The 21,746-nt window shown below is 36.9% G+C and overlaps 1 protein-coding gene across 1 annotated transcript in view; it reads right to left on the minus strand.

The window, feature by feature from the left end:
* Positions 1 to 1,318: 1,318 nt before the first annotated feature.
* Positions 1,319 to 21,746, minus strand: part of ANKRD50 (ankyrin repeat domain containing 50) — a 40,511-nt gene continuing 20,083 nt past the window's right edge. The window contains exons 2-4 of the mRNA XM_082653517.1: positions 14,309 to 14,538; positions 4,546 to 8,093; positions 1,319 to 3,025 (exon numbers count right to left, since the gene is read on the minus strand). Of these exons, the coding sequence (XP_082509643.1) occupies positions 4,549 to 8,093; positions 14,309 to 14,538 (3,775 nt within the window). The 3' untranslated portion in view covers positions 1,319 to 3,025; positions 4,546 to 4,548. The remainder of the gene's footprint in view (positions 3,026 to 4,545; positions 8,094 to 14,308; positions 14,539 to 21,746) is intronic.

Here is a 21,746-nt window from a genome sequence, read left to right on the forward strand (position 1 = left end):
GTACATTTTAGGCTATTTACATACCCCAAACCAAGGGAAAAATGAAAAAAGAAAAAGCATTTGTCTGAAACTACATTTGCTGAGAAGTGTAAGTGGAGGACATTAAAGTAAAACAAACATTTGCATAGGCAAACAACATTGGAAAAAGTACTTACTCCTGTTTTTTTAATCAGTGAACTATTATTGGTGAGGATCCCAGTAGGCATGGGGATGAGGGTGAAGGACATGATATAACTGGCTGTACTTTGCAGGACATACTGAGTTCTGGTCAATTTTCCTTCCAAAACCTTTCCTACAAACATGGAGATTTTATTTTTCATTGCTGTATTTTTCATCACTTCCTTTATTATCAACTCATGGCTGTTAGGGAAGCACACAAGGAATGGTATAAAACTGTTACAAGCACATGGTGGCATGGTTGTGTTGTGGCATCAAGTGATTTACAAAATTTAAACATTTTTATTTAAAAAATAGCTCTTTAGGAGTTTTATATTTGTGGGACTATTTTTACTCTCTTAGTGAAGCAGAAGCTATTGTCGGTCATGGTATTAAATAAATCCCCACAGAAACAAATAAGCAAAGCAGGGCATCTTCAGCCCCCTTTTCATCCATATTCTAACTGAAAGCCATTGCTGTTCTATTCCAAAGCTTAATTAATATAAAAACATCCAGAGGAATATTTACTTTTGAAAATCATATTTTTCCAACAGGTTCTCTTCCTACCAACTGTTTCAAGTGTATATAGTATGGATATGAAAACATTTAGCTCTTCAGAAAACATAAATCCCTTATGTAATGAGTCATAACTTTGCCCTTTGGCCACAAGGTGCATTTTTGTAAAAACAATAAAATTAAATAAATATAATTCCAATAATTCAAGGTTTACTAGAAAAACTGGCAGCTTTCAGGGTTCTCTTTCTAAAGAAAAATACACCTAATAAGAAATTGGAGCTTCATCTTCTAAAATTACATAAATGTACTGTATTTGAGATATGAGTAAAGTTGGTTATAATAATAGGATGTGTTCATATTTATTAACAGAATCATTAACACTTTTAAGGCTACTTTGCAAGAGTCCTATTAAGCGTATTTAATAAATGTCCCATAGGGACAAAAATTCAATACTTGAAACATTCACATTCGAGTTATCAATATTGCCATGTCACCTTAATATTAACTGAACTTATCAACTTATCTCCTATTCTTGATTATGACTTACTGATGACATAAACACATAAGTTTTGCTGACTTTAAAAAACAGAAGCAAAAATAAAAGCCTTATAGGAAGATCAAGTGAAACATTTATCACAACCAATTATACATTTCCATTTCTGTGAACAATGTATCATGTATATGTCCTTCATATATGAAGATGACATTACTGACCTCAGTTACTAAGACATTTTCTAAAGATTTTTTCCAGTAGTAGCAATGGTTTTGTGCTGAATCTCCAAATTCTCTTCCCTTATTCCTCCTTATGCACATAGAAAGAACAGAATTTCTGGGTTTTTTTTGTAAGATCCCAGGGCTTTTTCAAAGATCAAACCTACAACCTTGGTTTCTAAACAATAAATTTTAATCTTTCCAGACATGCACACAACCCACTAAGCTAGCTCAACTGGTTTAGAGTCCACCCAGGAGGCTAAAGCTCTGGGTCACATGCTCATGTGAGCGGTCAACTTTGTTTTCCTGGGTTACAGACTTCACCCTTAACCCTGGCATCCATCATTCTGGAAGCGATTGTCCAAAGAGAAAAACAGGAAAGAGTATGTGGACAGAAAAGTGCAAATCCATCACTACCATTTATCAAATAGCAGTTAAAAAAAAAAATACACCTGTGCTATGGCCGATAGGTTAGTGGTGTCATCAGCGAAGGAAAACACGTATTATATTCATCAAGAATATTCATCCAACTAATCACTAAAATTGACCCAATTGATTTTGAGTGGGGGCTATTTTGGTCATGCAGTGATTTACAAAATAGAAACAACTGAGAGAGAAGCTACCATCACAATTTACAGTGGTAGATATTTTATTTAACTGGATGGAAGAGAGAAAGGGTAGTCAATGAATTGTTCAGGGATCAAAAATCTACCCTCAGATAGACAGGTGCATCTCCCTCTACACACATGCCACTGAGGCCTGGCTCTGTCCCTGAGAATTTTCATGCCTCAGGAATGATCATCTGTCTTCTTGGAGGTGGAATGACAAGTGAGTGGAAGGTGAAACTGCATCCCAGTGAACGAAGCAGAACTTTATTCTGCCTATAGTCTGTGTGTGTGTGAGTTTTCTTTTCTTTCTTTTTTCTTTTCTTTTTCTTTTTTCTTTTTTTTTTGACACCTTTAGCCGAAGATTAGGAGGATTCTACTGGGAAATCCAAATATAAACTACTTAGAGCAGATCCCTAAAATACTAGACATTTTAAAAATCTTTCATGAAACTTTTTTCACCTCGATGTGGCATTAAATAGAAACACATTTTTAACCAGTGCTGAAGGTGTAGTGAACATAAAATAGTTGTATGATTTATTTTATTGAGTGACATTTTTAAGGATACAGGAAACAAGCCATACACTACAACAAGGCAAATACAACTGAAACAGTATGCTTAAGTTTTGTTTGCCACAGAAAGAAAAAAATAAATACAAAGAACACTGCCTTTTCATATATATTTGATCATGGCACATGCACATTTATCAAATCTTAACTTAAAATACTTTACTCAAGATCTTTTTCAGCTTTTATCAAGGAACCGCAGTATGTATCTGCATTTAAAAAAAAAAAAGTGCTTACTCTTGGGTAGTTAATACAAAGCACACAAAATGAAATTTTTTAAGTACAGAGGGTTACACTGAGAAGGCAGCCTTACTATTTAGGCACATTACAGTATTTAAGGTAACTGTACTGCAGATATCACATTCTTCATTTTTTTTTTTTTTCAGCAAATCAACAGGCATTTTATGTTTTCATCCAGTAGCTGAAGAATCACTCCAATCACAATGTCCTCTGTTTCACAGAATAGGAAACTAATGCAAAAGTTAAAAAAAAAATTAATTTCTATATTATACTTATTATCTAACTACATCTAGTTTTAAAACCCTACAAAAGAATATATACATATATTTACTATGTAAAGCACAAAAGTAGACCTTTTAGAGATTCATTATTTAACGTATAAATCACTTTTAAAGATTCCACAAAGTGTTTACCTTAATTCATATGTTTTACTGTATAATATATATCTATACTTAACCTTTACAAAAGACAGAATGAGTTGGAGGGCTGTACCATCAGAACTAAATATTTTTAAAATAAATCACATTGGAGAATGTATCCACTACTTTTAGACAAATTACTGTTGAATGAGATTTGACTAGTTGTCTGTAGATTCACAGTGAAGGGTGTTTATTATTAGAAGGTATAGGAAATGTATTTATAATAATGTTTTACCTAAAACATCCCTAAAAATTTATCTCCAAAGACAAAAAAGCAAAAGAAAGATTTCAAGTTTGTTAAAGAAAAGAGTACAATTTTGTTAGAGGATGAAAAATGATTAAGCAAAGTGGGATAAATATAATTGTAGTATAAGTTAGCAAAAATTCCTAGTGAAATCTGCATTTATCCTGAATATGAGAAATGTACTTCAGAAAAAGTATCCATAATATAAAATTATGCATCTGTTTTCCCATTAACCTCCCCTATGTAATTACTGTAGCATCCACTGTAGTGAAAAGGAGAAAAAAAATGTTTTTATTTAATAAATATAACTTTGAGGTTTAAACATTTAATTCTAACGTCTAAATATACTGGGTCCTAAATACCCTCTTGCCAATACATCCATTTATCATCTTTCCACACCTATTCTTGATATGTGTAAATTTTACTTGGAAGATTCTTAAGGGATCTGTCATAATAAAAATTACCTTTCATGATTAAATCTTTTATTTCTTCCAGGGTGGAAAAAGGAAGGAAATTAACCTTCCCTAACTACCTACTAAGCACTATATACACTACCTTATTCAAACCCAAAAGGGAATATTACTGAAATAGCCCCTGCCTCTGTTACCATCAGAGAACTTTTAAGAGGGGAAATGACTGTATAGGAAGGAATTCTTAATCTGAGATCCATAAATAGCATATTCATTCACCCACTCATTCATTCACTTACTCAACACATTTCTACTGAGAAACTACTATAGGTCCAAGCAGTATTCCAAGTACCTGGAATACAGTGGTGAACCAAAGAGATAAAAATCCCTACTCTCACAAAGCTTACATTTCAGTAGAGAGGAGACAAATAATAAACATAATAAATAAAATATATAAAGCATGTTAAATAGTAAGTACTGTGGCTAATGTAAAGCAGGAAAGGGGGAAAGGGAGCGCTGGAGGTGGGAGAATTCAAATTCCAAAGAGTGATGAGGGAGGGTCTTGCTGAGAAGACGACAGGAAGAGTGATGAGGTGGCTGTGTGGGTTAGGGAAGAGTATTCTAAGTAGAGGGAACTACACTTTGGACATTTATTCTTTATGTTGATGAAATGTTACCTTTTATAATGGTGTTTCCTTTTTATAGTTGAAGCTTGGGTCAGAACCCTCAATCTGAAGCTTCAGGGCTTGTTTAAGGCTTAATTCCGTCTCCGAGGAAGGATATCCTTCCAGCACTTCCTGATGCCCTCTATCCTGTACTGTTCGTGGGACTGAAACCCTACCAAGAAAAACCTGGTTGCTCTGAAGATGATAATTTGGATTTGTCATTATTCCGTTTCTCTTCTTCTGTTCCCCACTTTGTTGGTGAATAAGAAACTGCTGTTGCGATCGACCGATTTCTTGCTGAGCTGAAGGTATAATTTTGCACTGCGATTCTGCTGGCATCTGTTTAGATGGTGCACTAGTCCCAGATTTGGCTGTAGGTCCTCTTTTATCAAACTGAGTCATTTCATATTCTAGAACCTTTGGCTGTGAAGAATTATTTTGTTTAGCTTTTTTCCCAGCTGACCCAGATTTGTTGGCATTTTCTGATTTCCCCCCTTTATTTGTTTTAGTTGACTTCAAACTGGGCTTTACTTGACTCCACTCAAACTCACTGCTCGGTGAATGATGGCTCTGTCCCAAGGACTGTGTTGTGGAAGACGGGGAAACAATTGACTGTCGACTTCTACTGCGCGGCAACGAATGCTGCTGAATTTGTTCTGTAAATGACAAGCTGTGAAAGCTGTCAATTGGCACTGTTTGAGCCGTTGCTGTAGATGAAGTAGTTCTCAAAGATGAATTTTTTGAGCTTTTCAGGGAATTATTTGACAATGACGACTTCTGCCGATCAACTGTCGAGTCCGGAGATTCTGAAGGAGAACTGAATGCATGAGCTGGCCCATTCGGTAACCCGCGCAGCGAAGGCTGCACGTCCCCTCCACCAGTACTGCCAGAGCTATTTGATTTAATTGTTAACGACTGCATTTTTGAAGACACTGACTGTAGAGGCTTTTGCTCCATTGTGTGGACAGGGGATGGAGAACAGCCATTCAAACTGGATGCACCATATTTTTCTAATAATTTAATTATCTGAGAATGTCCATTTTTGGCTGCAACACGCATAGCAGTGCGTCCAAATTGATCAGCATGGTTTGGATCAGCACCGTGCTCTAATAAAACCTGCACAACATCAATGTGCCCTTCCTGGGCCGCAATGCAGAGCGCAGTTGCACCTTGATTGCAGGTATGGTCCACCATGGCGCCATGCTCGATCAGAAGCTGCACCACTTTTACGTGGCCCTGCCAGGCTGCAGACTGCAGAGCAGAGCGCTTTTCATTGTCTGCAGCGTTGACGTCAGCATGGTAGGTGATCAGAACCTGCACCATTTCCAAATGGCCTTGCCAGCAGGAAACATGAAGTGCTGTCCTTCCTTCAGCATCACTTGCTTCTACATTTGCACCATTTTCTAAAAAATATTCAGCCATTGTAAGTTGGTTTTCTAAGGCCAAAATATAAAGAGTAGGCCTGCCATCAGCATCTTTGTAGTTCACATCAGCTCCGTGGCTAAAAAGTAATTCAACAATGTCCCTGTGTCCTTCCAATGCAGCAACCCGCAGTGCATTTCTTCCATCATAACCTCTGTGATCAATGTTGGATTTGTTTTCCAGTAATACTTGAACACAATCATAATGACCCTCTTGCGAAGCTAATATGAAAGGTATCCGCCCATCATTATCTATTTCATTTGTTCTAGCACCTTGTTCAATAAGTGCTTCACATATTAATCTGTGACCTTCAAAAGCTGCCATGTGCAAAGGTGTCCATCCCGCATCATCCCTGTGATTTTCATCTAACCCCCTATCCAGTAGAGTACGTACAACTTCAACATTTCCTTGGGCTGAAGCTATGCTGAGGACTGTCCTCCCTTCACTGTCAATGCTGTCCACAGCTGCACCCCAAAACAGAAGTGTGTTTACAACCGAAGCATGACCCATAGAAGCTGCTGCTAACAAGGGTGTACGACCATTGTTATCTGTGTGGTCGACATCTGCTCCCCCCTCTAGAAGCAAGTCAACCACATCGACGTGTCCTTCATAGGCAGCCACCAGCAGTGGAGTCATGCCATCTTTATCACAATGATCCACTTCAGCACCTCGATCGATTAAAAGGCTAACAACCGACGCATGTCCTTTACTTGCAGGAACACAAAGTGCAGCCACAGAGAGTGCAGTCCTGCCATCGACGTCCTCGTGATTCACTTCTGCTCCGTGGTCCAGTAGGTGTTCCACAATCTCTCTATGTCCCATGTAGGCTGCTGCTATCAAAGCAGTTCGACCTTCATTATCAGCTTTGTTGACTTCAGCACCATGTTGTAGCAAGTTAAGTACAATATCCTCATGTCCTCCCCAGGCTGCTGCTCTCAAAGCTGTTCGGCTATCAGCATCTGCACAATCCACTTTGACGCCAGCATACAGTAGTGCAGAAACGACCTCAGTATGACCACCCCAAGCAGCGGATCTTAATGCCGTCCAGCCATCCTGATCAGTATGATTAATATTTGCTCCACAACCAATCAAACAATTAACCACCTTGGTATGTCCTTGTCTAGCAGCTAGGGTAAGTGGCGTGTGCCCGTGAGCATCTTCTATCTCTAAATCTGCTCCCCTAGAGACGAGTAAATTCACCACATCAAGGTTGCCACTGTAAGCAGCATTAGCCAGTAATGTCCTCCCATTTGAATCACACTGGTTTACTGATGCTCCATTATCTAGTAATGTCCGGATGGAATCCTCTCTTTCCAAGGCTTGTCGGACTATGCATGATGTGCGATCATCTTCACTGTTGACGTGAGCACCAGCTTTCACCAACAGCTGTAGCACTTCTTGCTCCTTGGGTATTAGTGTGGACAGGGAGTCTCTGACAGGTGTACCGTTCCATATCATCCACAGAGCTAACTCAGCTGTCTCCAACTGTAAGTTTGAATTAATTAAGTGCAATGCAAATTCTTGTGCTTCCAATGGTGTTAAATTCTTGGCTTGACAGGTATAACTCATAGCCAACATTCGGTGTCCTTCTGCTGCATTACATAAATACTTCTGGGTGCAGTGTTTCACATCCAGGAGCCACTCCGCAAAACTATAGTGAAACAGTATTTTAGTATCTCCTAGTCCATCAACAAGAAGTTTGGAGAGGACATCTAACTTGCGCTGAAAGTCTTCCAAGCTTAATGACATACTTTTGGTCCACACTGCGTGATATAATTCCGTTATGGTCAGAGGTCGGCAGGCTGCAAGAATCACGTTCAAAATAGGCTGAACCTTTGCAAACTGTTTTCTTACAAAAAGTCTCTGACACAGCCAGAGATACAGACCATTTAGAGTTCCTGGGATGTCACGAATCTCTCTTAACATAATAAAATTTTCTACAACTCCATCGAGAACTCGTTCTAGATAAAGAAAGCATCCGCTGCTCTTAATGTGCAGTTGATTTAACATCTCTGCAGTTTCTTTTGTGAGGTGTTGTCGCAAAGCTTCTTCTTGATCTAAGCGATGAAGAATGTACTGCTGAACATCCTTAACGATATATGCCTTCCGAAGGTCATCTAAACTTATTTTTCGAAAACCTAAGGACAAAAAAGTAGATGTCAATTGAAAATGATTATCAAAGTTTCCACATAGTCAAAGAGAATGTCTTCAACATGTGACAAACTGAGAAGCAAATAAATCAATAATAAGTCAATTAATACTAATAAACCAGTCAATAGATACCTAGAAGTATATGAGTCAGTTTTCTTTTCCTTCTGGAGAAACACACTGATGGCAGATAAACGATTTCATTCTCCTATCCACAAATGGAACTATTTCTTATTCGTTTAGTGGCTCAGTGCTCCTCTCAACTTCCATGATAAGAGATACTAAATGAGCATTAGACATCTTACATACATAGCCAAGCACATCGGGAAGATTTTCTGATCCCCCAAATGATTAGGAAAAAAAGTTGCAGGAGACATAAATAAGGTTTGTTTGTTTTTATAAGCTGATTTTTTCCATGTGCAAAATTTACATATTTCTATCCACATAACTGAAGGTACACTAGTCTTAATTATGGAATTGAATATTTGCATACAGTTAGAATATCACCTGTCACTGCCTTTAAATGACATTATTTTACATGTTAACAAGTTAAAATAATTAAATCTTAGATTGTCAATAAACAGCTTGAATCTGAAGATGCAACTTGGTCAAATTATGCTAACAAAATTTCAGCACTGTGAAAATAAAGCAACTTAATAAAATTCAAACCAACCTAAAACCATACTAGTTACAGCTATTCAAAACTCACTTTAAGTTCTTTAAAGGAAACCATATCATTTTCCGAAGCAAGATGATATCCTGTTTTATAGACATGGATATATATTATATTAGACAACTGTGTAATTCATCTTCCAAAAGAAAAAACTGCTAAGTGAATGAACTCTCTTAAGAGGAATAAATCTAGAAATTCAGCAAAGATTAGTGATGGTCAATTAATACTGAGTAAAATACTCTTACTCAATTGAATAAAACAAATGTATATATCACCTACTATATGCCAGGTACTATGTGAGGAAATGAGACTCTCACTTTGTGGTGAGAAGTCAGTGAGGACCAAGGCAGACCCGCATTCTGAAAGACTATTCTAACATCACTAAAGATGAACAGGTGGAGTCAACTCTAGAGGCAAAGCCTCTTATAGAGGCTGTGATAAAGTCTACATAAGAATCACTAGGACTTCACTGGTGGCGCAGTGGCTAAGAATCTGCCTGCCGATGCAGGGGACACGGGTTAGAGCCCTGGTCCGGGAAGATCTCACGTGTCGTGAAGCAACTAAGCCCGTGCGCCACAACCACTGAGCCTGTGCTCTAGAGCCCATGTGCCACAACTACTGAAGCCCACGCACCTAGAGCCCATGCTCCACAACCAGAGAAGCCACCGCAATGAGAAGCCCACGCACTGCAACGAAGAGTAGCCCCCGCTCACCACAACTAGAGAAAGCCCACACGCAGCAACGCAGACCCAATGCAGACAAAAAATAAATAAATAATTAATTTTAAAAAAGGGGGTGGTGGTGGTGGGATGAATTGGGAGATTGGGACTGACATATATACACTAATATGTATAAAACAGATAACTAATAAGAACCTGCTGTATAAAAACATAATAATAAAATAAAATTCAAAAAACAAAAAAGAATCACTGAAAACCTCAACAACCAAAGCAGTAGCAGCAACAGATAAAAATAAAAGTTGGATCTGGAAATTACTAATAAGAGCTAGATGGCGTAGAGCTTAGTAAGTGTGGAGAAGGAAAGAGAACAGGAGTCAAAGCTGAGATTCTTTTGTGGTGTGGCCAAAAGCATGGAAAAAGAGACCGCTAAAGGACAAATAACAGGTTTGGAGAGAAAGTTGAAAAATTCAGTTTTGTGACACTAATCTTGAATTACTTAGATGAAATGGACAAATTTATTGAAAAACACAACCTACCAGGAATGACACATGAAGAAATAACAAATTTGCATACCTCTAAATCTATATAAAATGGAATCTGTAATTATATATATTTACATACATTCAATTGATTGATTAGTCTCAACAGAATTAATTTCAAATGATAAATTTTAATTACGAAAAGACACTCCTGAGCTGAAGAATTTAAAACATGCCTAGAAGTGTATAACATTCTACATTTATCAGTGATATGAGATAACTTGCCTCCAAACCTTTTTTGTGTGTTCATTTGCTTTTGACTTTATAAATTCATTAAAACAATTTAAGCTGGAAAACACCTGGCATGTTGCTAATAAAAAGGATTTTTAAAAATAATAACTACCACCTTACACCGTACAGTGTTTTAAAGTTTCCGAAGTGATCTTGTAGATAATGATTGACATGAAAGATCATATGGCCTATTATGAATAAATATCTGTAATTTAAACCTACATAACTAAGGTACCATGATTGAAACTTGAGGTAACTAAGACAGAATCTAGGCTAACCCTCCACTGTAACAGGTTTGGTTCTTGGTTTGGTTCTGAAAGAAATATAAGAGATCAACATTTATTGACAGTCAATTATTTTTAAAGCAGCACTTCCAGTACTTATCATACATAACACTTCTTATGTCAAGCCTGTGAGATAAGTTGCACCTGACAATTCTAATTTGGAATGCATACATCTCAATTCAAAATCCATATATTTCATTAAAACAACAGTAGAAAGCAGAAACATGTAGGACATAAGGAATGCTGAAAAAATTTTTTAATAAGTGAAAAAAATGCTATGTTCATGGACAGAAGGAAAGCATATTTTAAATGTCAAACTTTTCCTAAATTTTAACCAAATGTAATAATTTTGTTTACATCATTAGTAGTTATAATTTTTAAAAAGCTGTTCAAGTCAATCTAGTGGAATAAAAGTAAAAACACATATTTTAGGATAATATTGATGGCAAGGACGACTGGGAAGTAACCGTACAAGAAAATTTAAAATAGTAAACCAATGTGACAGTTGCATAAAAACGCCAACAGACAGTTTAGAAGAGCAGACAGATGGTTTAGAAATACATCAATAACACACACACACACAATAACACACACACACACACATGCCTACACTTAAGATAAAAGAAGCACTGACAACTAGTGGTACAGGGAGTTAATAAACAGTGCTGAGAAGATCTGTGATTTGATAAAGTATCCAGATAAGAGTCTTATTTCACACCATTCGGTAGAATATATACTATAAGGATAAAAATCACTAAATGTAAAAATAAGAATATACAATAGTAAAGGACAATACATTAGAGTGAATATAAGGGACTTCAAAAGAATTACTACAGTTTTAAAAAGCTGAAGAAAATAGCTGCAAAGAATAAAAAAATATGAAATAAAAGCCCTCTTAATAATCAATAAGAATATCACTAACTTCCTGGAGGAAACCTAGGTAAAGGTGAGAAAGTACTAATTCAAAGGAAAAAAAAGAGACAAATTGATAAATTAAGCATAAGGGGGAAGAATTCAATAGTAAATAAGAAGTATAAATAAAAATGAGATACTATTTTTCACACACTAAATCTGCAAATATGAAAATATATAATTCAATACTGGTGGAAGTTCCGAGAAACCAACACTCTCCGGTAGAAATATATGACATATATCTTTCTGGAAAGCAACTTGAAAATATGTATTCATAACTTTAGTAATATTCTTCAACGTTTACTACCAAATTCCAAACCTATCATCAACAGAGATGTGATCTGATGCTTATTACAGCTCAGCATTTTTAATAAGAAGGAGTATGGTAAGAGAACAAGACCATATTCAGTTCCTCCTTATTCCTTCTTGGTTCACTGCTTTCTCCACCAAGACCTAGTTCAAAGAAACACAAATTCATTTCTTTGCTTTGTTCCAAGGTCTGATCTAGATGTCGAGGAGATACAGTGGTGGACAAGACAAGCAAATTTCCTGTTCTTATGGAGGCTGTATCTTAGTGGAGGAGACACCCAAGTAAGAAAACAAATGTAAAATGTAAACAATTTTAAACAGTAATAAGACATAGGAAGAAAAACGTGTGCCTAAGTAGTTGAGGTGGCAAAAATAGAAATCGGATAGAAGAATATGGAGAAGGCTGCAGGAGACTGGTATTTGAGAAGAGATCGAAATGTTAAGATAGTAAGAAGTTCAGGAGAAGGTCATTCCCGTCAGAGGGAACGTCAAGCGCAAGCCCCTAAGGCAGAAAATGCAGATCTGAAAATAACAAACGTGAACTGACGAAAATATAGAGAAAGGGGAAATCTCATGTGTTGCCGGCAGAAGCATAAATTATTTCAAGCACACCAGATAGCAATTTGGCAAAATTAACTAAAGCTCAAAACGTACACACTCTATTCTCTAGTAATTCTGTCTGGGTTTGTAATGTAAACCTTTAGCACACGTGCACAAGACGTGTTCAAGTACGTTCATGAAGCATTTTTTGTAATAATGAAAAACTGAAATAATTAAATGTCCATGAATAGGATAATGGAAAAATTGGAGATTTATTCATGGGAAGGAATAATATACAGCAGTTAAAACCAATGAACTGGGTTTATAAGTAGTAATAGGAATAGGGCTCAAAAACAATGCTATCAAACAAAAGGATATAGTGATAATAATAATAACAGCAGCAATACACTTATGAAGCACTTATTATGTACTAGGCATTGTTCTAAGTGCTTCACATGTAATTTGTCATTTAGACTCACAAAAACTCTGCGGGGAAAGTAATGGGAATGTGTAAGCCTCATTTTGTAGATAAGGGCACTGAGGCACAGGTCATGTTGGTAAGCTGCATAAGGTCACATAGCCAGTAAATGGGAATAGCTAGGATGGTGTATGCAGTGTTTCATTTATGTGAACTATAAAAATATACAGAATACAAATATGAGTTGAAAGGACAGAAAATAAACTAATAATACTGGTCGTCTCAAATGAGGAAGGGAAAGAAATGGGATGCCATAGACCAAAAGGGGATTTAACTTTATCTGGACCTGACATACTAAGAGCTACATTAAGTATTAGCTGTTATCCTGTTAATCCCCCAACTTTTATCAACTAGATTTTCAATAACAACAGAACAGAATAGTATAACGGAAATCAAATCAAAAGTGCTGTTATTAGTAGCAAGGGAATCTAAAAGAGGGAATAAATCTGGTTAAAGGAAACCATTTTAACAAATTAGTAGGGTTTCACCATTCTGTAAAATGTATAGAACTATTTACAAGTGATATGGCTAATTAACCAATAACTTAATTATCTTTCCAATTACACTATAAATCCTGTGAGTGGTCCTTGTTTTATGCTCCTTTTACTTCCCATAGCACAAAGAAAAAAAGGGCTTTACATAATCTAATAGGAGAAACCACAACTTTATTGTGGTAGTAAAAAAGTAGAGTCAGGAAACAAGAAAAGTAAAGGAAGAAAAAAACCTGATCAGGTAGTTCTATACATTGTATAGACTGTTTTCTCACACATCAGAAAAAGGTTAAAAAAAGGATCTACTTCAAGAGGTATCCTGAATGGCTGTTGACTCTGTCTCTCCTCTTTTTTTTTTTTTTTTTATTTTAACATCTTTATTGGGGTATAATTGCTTTACAATGGTGTGTCTCTCCTCTTAAACCAGGAAAAACGTCTTAGAGAAACTGCCACTGATTTTTAAATACACATATTCACTACTCTCAGTCTAGTTAGAAGAAATATCATAAGCTGATCAGGACACATCAGCATAAAAATTGCAGCCCTACAGATATAAAGCAGCTAATATGGCATGAAATACTCATAACCTTTACTAAAGATGTTAGATAAAGAATCTTGAAAAAAAAAGGTACTATTAAATGATCTTAAAATATTCTATGGCTTGTTTTTTTTTTTTTTTTTTTTTTGCGGTACACGGGCCTCTCACTGTTGCGGCCTCTCCCGTTGCGGAGCATAGGCTCCGGACGCGCAGGCTCAGCGGCCATGGCTCACGGGCCCAGCCACTCCGCAGCATGTGGGATCTTCCCAGACCGGGGCACGAACCCGCGTCCCCTGCATTGGCAGGCAGACTCTCAACCACTGCGCCACCAGGGAAGCCCTATGGCTTGTTTTTAATACAACTTTTAAAAAGTACAGTTGAAAACAGCTGATAGAACAGATAGAACAGCTGACAGAATAGCAGAAGCAATGAGCAGATTTTCAACTGAGTACTCTCCTCTAAGAAAGAAACACATGCATTATTTAGTTCATCAATGAAAAACATTTGAAGATGGCAGGAATTATGCTTACCGGTAAACATTTTAGTAACAGCTTTGCTCTGTTTTCGGGCAGAACAGAGAAGTAACAGCCATGGTGGAAAGAACTCGTGGTGACCAGCTAAAAGCTCTGCCACAGTCCCAGATAAGCTGGTAGACGTCTGTTCACCTTCCGTAACATTACACCCTTCATCCACTGAATCCACAAGCAGATAGAGGCTTTGCTGGGGAGGCTTCATTCCCAAGAGAGGGAGCAGGACACACCTGTGAAACACATCCATATGAGCATTTTGAATGTTACTGGCTATGATATTAAGGTTTATTATCCAAACACTAGAATTACAGGTTATAAATATTGTTTTAAGAAAAAAATTAATGTTTTAGAATAAAACTATTGTACAAGTTTCAATTCCTTACTTTAATGAGAATACTGGTCCTAAATAGTTCACATTTCCAACAACAACAACATTTTCTACAATAAAGTGTGTGTGTGTGTGTGTGTGTGTGTGTGTGTGTGTGTGTGTGTATTATTGATTCAGCATTCTTAAGAAGGGCAGTAGGAACCTGAAACAAGATTTCACTATTCCTTTCCTGAAATTTTTATCAATAATAAAAGCTTGAATTGTTTATCACAAAGCTAAAATGTATTGGAAAGGAAAAAGAAACTGGGGATCACTTCAGTAATAGAAAAGATATCAAGAGTTCTCTAGAATTTAGAAGATTTTATCATTATCATCATGTCTCTCACAAAATGACTGCACTTCATCTAGTTTGTCATACACAAGTTTTATTTTAAAAGACTTTTCAAAGATAAACTACAGTCTAGATTCCATTTGATGTATGTTCAAATTTCAATGTAAAGGATAAATTATTAGGTTTAATCCCAACACATTTCCTACTCAGATAACTTATACTGAAGTTGAATACAACTTTTTCATAACTGAAACAATACTCATTCATTTTCAACAAATATTTACATGAGCATTCCATATGCTGAATGAGGTACTGAAAGATACAACCGTGAAGAGGACAGAATCCATCTAATTATGAACACCAGAAACGTACAGATAATCCTTTCTACAACTCTCTTCTTAATCTTTCAATCCTGATAGCAACCAAGATCCAATGTATCACTAAGTCCTGTCAATGCTTCTTTATAAAAGTCTTCAAACCCACCCTGGTCTGTATCATCACCCTACTCCAAACTGCCGTCATCTCGTTCACCCAGGAACCACACTAATCTACATGCCTCCAGCCACTCCCTCCAGAGCTCCTACTGCAGCAGATCAAACTTTTCACAATGTTCCTCCAGCCATACTAGCTTTTTCCATGACTTTTACTAGATACAATTACACAAGGGCCTTTTGGTTTGCAGTCTCCTCTGCCTGGTCTGTGCTTCCCTTCTCTCTTCATGTAATTAACTCCTCCTTGGTCTTCAATGGTAAGCTTGAGAGTCACTTTCTCAAAACCAAGGCCCTATAATATGCTTTCACAACATCAAGTATTTCTCTTTCACAGCATTATCAAGTTTGTAATGTTAAACTTACTCAATGTCATTAATTCTTATTTCTCTTTAGAGGTTAAGCATCAAAAGAACGGGGACTATGTCAGTCTCGCTCATGAGTATAACCCCAGAACCTAGCAGTGCTGTACCCATAGGAGATCCTAAGTAAAGACTTCACACTGTTGTAGCCTATTCTGGAAAACAAATAACTTCAATGTAGGCTGCTCAGTGCTACCAAAAAAAGCAGTAAAATTACTAACACAGTGGATAAGAAATGATCAACTCAAGGGAAGTAGATAAGAAAGGAAGAAAATGTCAGAGAAACATTCAAATATTAGGTGTTCAAGATGCACTAAGTTTTGAAGGATCAATTAAAATTCTCCAGGAATAGTAATAAATTTGCAATAAATTTTACAATAAAGGGAAGGCAGGGCCATCCTGGCAGAAGGAATGTTATAAATTTAGGAAAATGTCCTTTATTGTACCTTACGTATATAGTTCCTCTACTATGAGAACAAAGAAGGCTGACGTAAAACCAGTGTTATATATTTACCTACGTATACAGTACATATATACATATACAGTATATATATATTTCTATATATAGTACATATAAAATATACTATCATAATATACTATAGTAATATCCTATAATCAGTGCCACTTGAGAGAGACCATAACCTTAACTACTTTTTTTAAAAAATTTTATTAATTTATTTATTTTTGGCTGTGTTGGGTCTTCGTTGCTGCGCGGGTTTTCTCTAGTTGCGGCAAGCGGGGGCTACTCTTCATTGCGGTGCACGGGCTTCTCATTGCAGTGGCTTCTCTTGTGGAGCACGTACTCTAGGCGTGCAGGCTTCAGTAGTTGTGGCATGTGGGCTCAGTGGTTGTGGCTCATGGGCTCTAGAGCACAGGCTCAGTAGTTGTGGTGCACGGGCTTAGTTGCTCCACAGCATGTGGGATCTTCCCAGACCAGGGCTCGAACCCGTGTCCCCTACATTGGCAGGCGGATTCTTAACCGCTGCGCCACCAGGGGGGAGCCCCCACCTAACCTGTTTTTGATCAGGATAGGGTAAGGGGAGAGGTCAGCAAAGTTAGGAGAGGAGCTTAGTCAGGAGAAAGTTCGAGACTAAGGCAACAGACACAGGAAAAAAAAGATCTAGTTAAGGCAGTAGGACACGCACAGGCTGGGGGAAGAGAAGGACCAGTGAACAACATACTGAAGAAAATTACTGAAAGAGTAAATGCTGGGACTTACAAAGTATTCTGAAATGTGAACTCTGACCTAAGGGTACTAAGGAGCCAGTGAAGTACTTTAAGCACAGAACTGATATGTTTATATCTGTGTTTAGAACGATAACTGGCTACAGTTGAAGGAAAGCCTGAAACAGAGTAAGTCTAGAAGGAAAGAGTGCGATAGGAGGCCACTGCTCAGAATTTAAGGGAAAAAAAAGAAAAACAATCTCCATCCTGAACTACTGTTACCAAGGCCATCACTGCTAACTTTAATTCAGTGCTTTACTGCATTTAAGTACTTCACATCTGCATCAACTCACTTGATTCTCACATTAAGTCTTTAAGATGGGTACTACTGTAATACCCATTTCCAGATGAGGAAAACAAGGCACACAAGGAGAAGTCACTTATCCAAAGCTCAAGGAAGGGTCTGAAGTTCAGGGTCTGGCTCTAGAACCTACACAAGGGTAGAACATTCAGCCTGGTTTGCCTAGGACTTTACCAGTTCTAAGTGCTGAGAACCAGCCATTCCTCCTCCCTGTCCATGCCCCCCACGCCCCACTCCTGGGCAAACCAGGATGGTCAGTCACCCCCTAGTCTACACTCTTACCCACGACGGTCTACTGTCTATCTAAAACCAATGTTATAAATAAGGTAGTAAGCAGCAAGGTCAGAATGAAGTAGACAGATCTGAGGGAAATTTGGTGGGTGAAATTGATAGGATTTGATGATTATTCCCCGTCTTTTGCTTACTCCAGGTTATGTGTTCTTCTTTTCCTAGTTCCTTATAATACAAACTGAAATCATTGTTTCATACTTCTAATATAATCCTTTAATGTCATGAATTTCCCTCAAGTATTTTCACTATCATCCAATTCAAAATAATTTCCCTTTGATTTCTTCTTTGAAACAGGTTACTGAGAGGTGAGTGGTATAGTTTTTAAATATTTGGGGACCTCCCAGGTATTTTATGTTCCTGCGTTACCATTATTTAAATTCAATTGTGATCAGATAACATACTTTGTATAACTTGCACACCTTTAAATTTATTAAGCATTGTTCTATGGTCCAGAATGTCTAACTTAGTAAATGTGTAAGCATTTGAAAAGACTGTGTGTGCTATTGTTGGATGGACTATTCTATAAATGTCCATTAGGTCAAGTGGTGATAGTGTTGTTCAATTGTTCTATATACAACTGACCCTTGAGCAACTTGGGGGTTAGGGGCACCGAGCCCCTGTGCAGTTAAAAATCAGGATACTGCTTAGAGAGGGTATGGAGAAAAGGGAACCCTCTTGCACTGTTGGTGGGAATATAAATTGGTACAGCCACTATGGAGAACAGTATGGAGGTTCCTTAAAAAACTAAAAATAGAATTACCATATGATCCAGCAATCCCACAGCGGGGCATATACCCAGAGAAAACCATAATTCAAAGAGACACATGCACCCCAATGTTCATTGCAGCACTATTTACAATAGCCAGGACAGGGAAGCAACCTAAATGCCCATCGACAGATGAATGGATAAAGAAGATGTGGTACATATATACAATGGAATATTACTCAGCCATAAAAAGGAATGAAATTGGGTCATTTGCAGAGACGTGGATGGATCTAGAGACTGTCATACAGAGTGAAATAAGTCAGCAAGAGAAAAACAAATATCGTATATTAACGCATATACGTGGAACCTAGAAAAATGGTACAGATGAACCGGTTTGCAGGGCAGAAATAGAGACACAGATGTAGAGAACAAACATATGGATACCAAGGGGGGAAAGTGGCAAGGAGTGGGGGTGGTGGTGTGATGAATTGGGCAATTGGGATTGACATATATACACTAATATGTATAAAATGGATAACTAATAAGAACCTGCTGTATAAAAAAATAAATATAATAAAATTCAAAAAAAAAATCAGCATACTGCTATCTCTGCCTCAAAAACAAAGGAACCCAAGGGCAGTAAGCTAAAACAGTCAGGTATATATTTTTTCATTTTTTTTAATTAAGCTATATGTCTCTTTATGTATATTTGTCTTAGGTAACATATAATTAGATCTTACATTTTTGTCTAAATCAGACAAACTGCCATTTATACTAGTGTATTTACCATTTACATTTAATGTGATTATTCATATGATTCAGTTTAAATTTACTATATTCTTATACATACCATTTTAAAATATACAAGTATATCTGTAGGACATATTACTAGGATTAGAGTTGCTAGGTTAAGGGCCATATCTGTGTATATCTTCACAGATATTGTCAAAATACCCTCTAGAAATTATATAACCATACCCTCCCAACAGTTGCGTAAGAGTGCCTGTTTCCCTAGCCCCTCCATTATAGCAATTAACATTATTTTCCACAGATATGCAGAAAATGGCATCATTATGCTTTTAGTTGACATTTCCTTATCATGAGGTCAATCTTATTTACAAATGTCTAGGAGTTTTATTTCTTTTTCTTTAAACTGTGTCTTCATATCCTTTATCCATTTTCCAAAAGATTAATGTTTCTCTTTTTTGGACAGTATTAAGAAAATGATTTTGTTGCTAATATTTTCCATCATTTGTTACTTTTCTTTTGACTTTTAAAGGGTTTTTTTTTTTAAATGTACAATTTCTCTGTTTTTTTACTTTTATATAATATATCAGTCTTTTTTCTTTTATGAATTCTGAGTTTTATATGTTAACACATCAGTCTTTTTTCTTTTATGAATTCTGATTTTATATGTTTCATTTCTGAGGGGACTTCCCTACTCTAAAGGTTAAAAGAAACACTTCCTCATGTTTTCTTCAAAAGCTTTGAAAATTTTATTTTTTAATCACATTAGTTTTGACATAAGATGTGAACTAGGTTTCCAATTTTTTTCCCCACATGGTTCCACAATTATCCCCAAACTATTTACTAAATTATCTTTCTCTTATTGACTTGATTTGAAATATCTCTCTTTTCACAGACAGAGTAAATCCCCATATATATTTTGGCTAAGTTTCATCTCATTCTGTTGTCTCACCATCTCTTTTCCAAGCACTTATATCTCTGCCTCATGCAACTGTTGAAGTCAGGCAATTGCTCATTAATTATGTTTTCATTTAAGACAATATGTTTGGCTACGGTTTTCTTTTTGTTCCATGGCAATATTTTTCTGGTGAGCATTTCTGGTGCTGTTTTTTTTTTTTTTTTTGGGAGGAAGAGTAAAATGTAGAGCTTTATTATGCCTTCAAACTTAAGTTGTTATTCACTTAAAATAGACTGTTAAAAACATAAGATTTTTTTTTTACTAGATCTTTATTAGAGTATAGTTGCTTCACAATACTGTGTTAGTTTCTGTTGCACAGCAAAGCAAATCATTTTTTACTAGCTCTTTATTAGAGTATAGTTGCTTCACAATACTGTGTTAGTTTCTGTTGCACAGCAAAGCAAATCATCCATGTGCATACACATGTCGCCATATCCCCTCCCTCCCATCCTCCCTATCCCACCCCTCTAGGTCATCGCAAAGCACCGAGCCAATTTCCACTAGCCAACTATTTTACATTCTGTAGTGTATATATGTTGATGCTATTCTCACTTCACCCCAGCTTCGCCCTCCCACCCCACATCCTCAAGTCCATTCTCTATGTCTACCTCTTTATTTCTGCCCTGCAACTAGGTTCATCAGTACCATGTTTTTTAATTCCATATATATGTGTTAGCATATGGTATTTGCTTTTCTCTTTCTGACTTACTTCACTCTGTATGACAGACTCTAGGTCCATCTACCTCATTACAAATAATTTCATTTCTTTTTATGGCTGAGTAACATTCCATTGTATATATGTGCCTTCTTTATCCATTACCAAAACCAGAAAAAGATGTCACAAAAAAAGAAAATTATAGACCAATATCACTGATGAACATAGATGCAAAAATCCTGAACAAAACATTAGCAAACAGAAGCCAACAGCACATTAAAAGGATCATACACCATGATAAAGTGGGGTTTATCCCAGGGATGCAAGGATTCTTCAAGATATGCAAATCAATCAATGTGATACACCATATTAACACACTGAACAATAAAAACCATATGATCATCTCAGTAGATGCAGAAAAAGCTTATGACACAATTCAACACCCATTTATGATAAAAAACTCTCCAGAAAATGGGCAATAGAGGAAACTACCTCAACATAATAAAGGCCATATACGACAAACCCACAGCCAACATCGTCCTCAATGGTGAAAAACTAAAAGCATTTCCTCTAAGATCAGAAACAAGACAAGGATGTCCACCCTCGCCACTCTTATTCAACATAGTTTTGGAAGTCCTAGTCTGGTGCTGTTTTTTAGACCCCTTCTCCCTACTGGTTTTGAGATATATTTTTACATATCTTGTGACAGCTCTTCAGTAAGGTAACTTCTTTCTGGATCAGCAATTGCAGGTTAGTGTGTCCAGTGTACAGGCTTCTAAGAATCTCCTTATGACTCAGAGTTATGGGCATGAACAACTTCTTTGCGCTTCTACTTCTCCCCAACCAATTAAGCTGAGAAGCTGTGGGGATGTACACAAGGCCTTTCTCACCACAGCCCCCTCGCCATTACCCCCAGATGTCTGACTCCTGCACAGAGCTCATCTGTGAGACTCATTCTTCCCAGCACTCTTTGTTCTTCCATTCTGCTTAACTGGGTCCAGGGAAACTTCTAGCATAAGTCTATAACCTGTCTCTGTGGTTCCAAAT

This window comes from Grampus griseus, assembly GCF_964374135.1.
Source record: "Grampus griseus genome assembly, chromosome: 4".
NCBI classification, from domain to species: domain Eukaryota; kingdom Metazoa; phylum Chordata; class Mammalia; order Artiodactyla; family Delphinidae; genus Grampus; species Grampus griseus.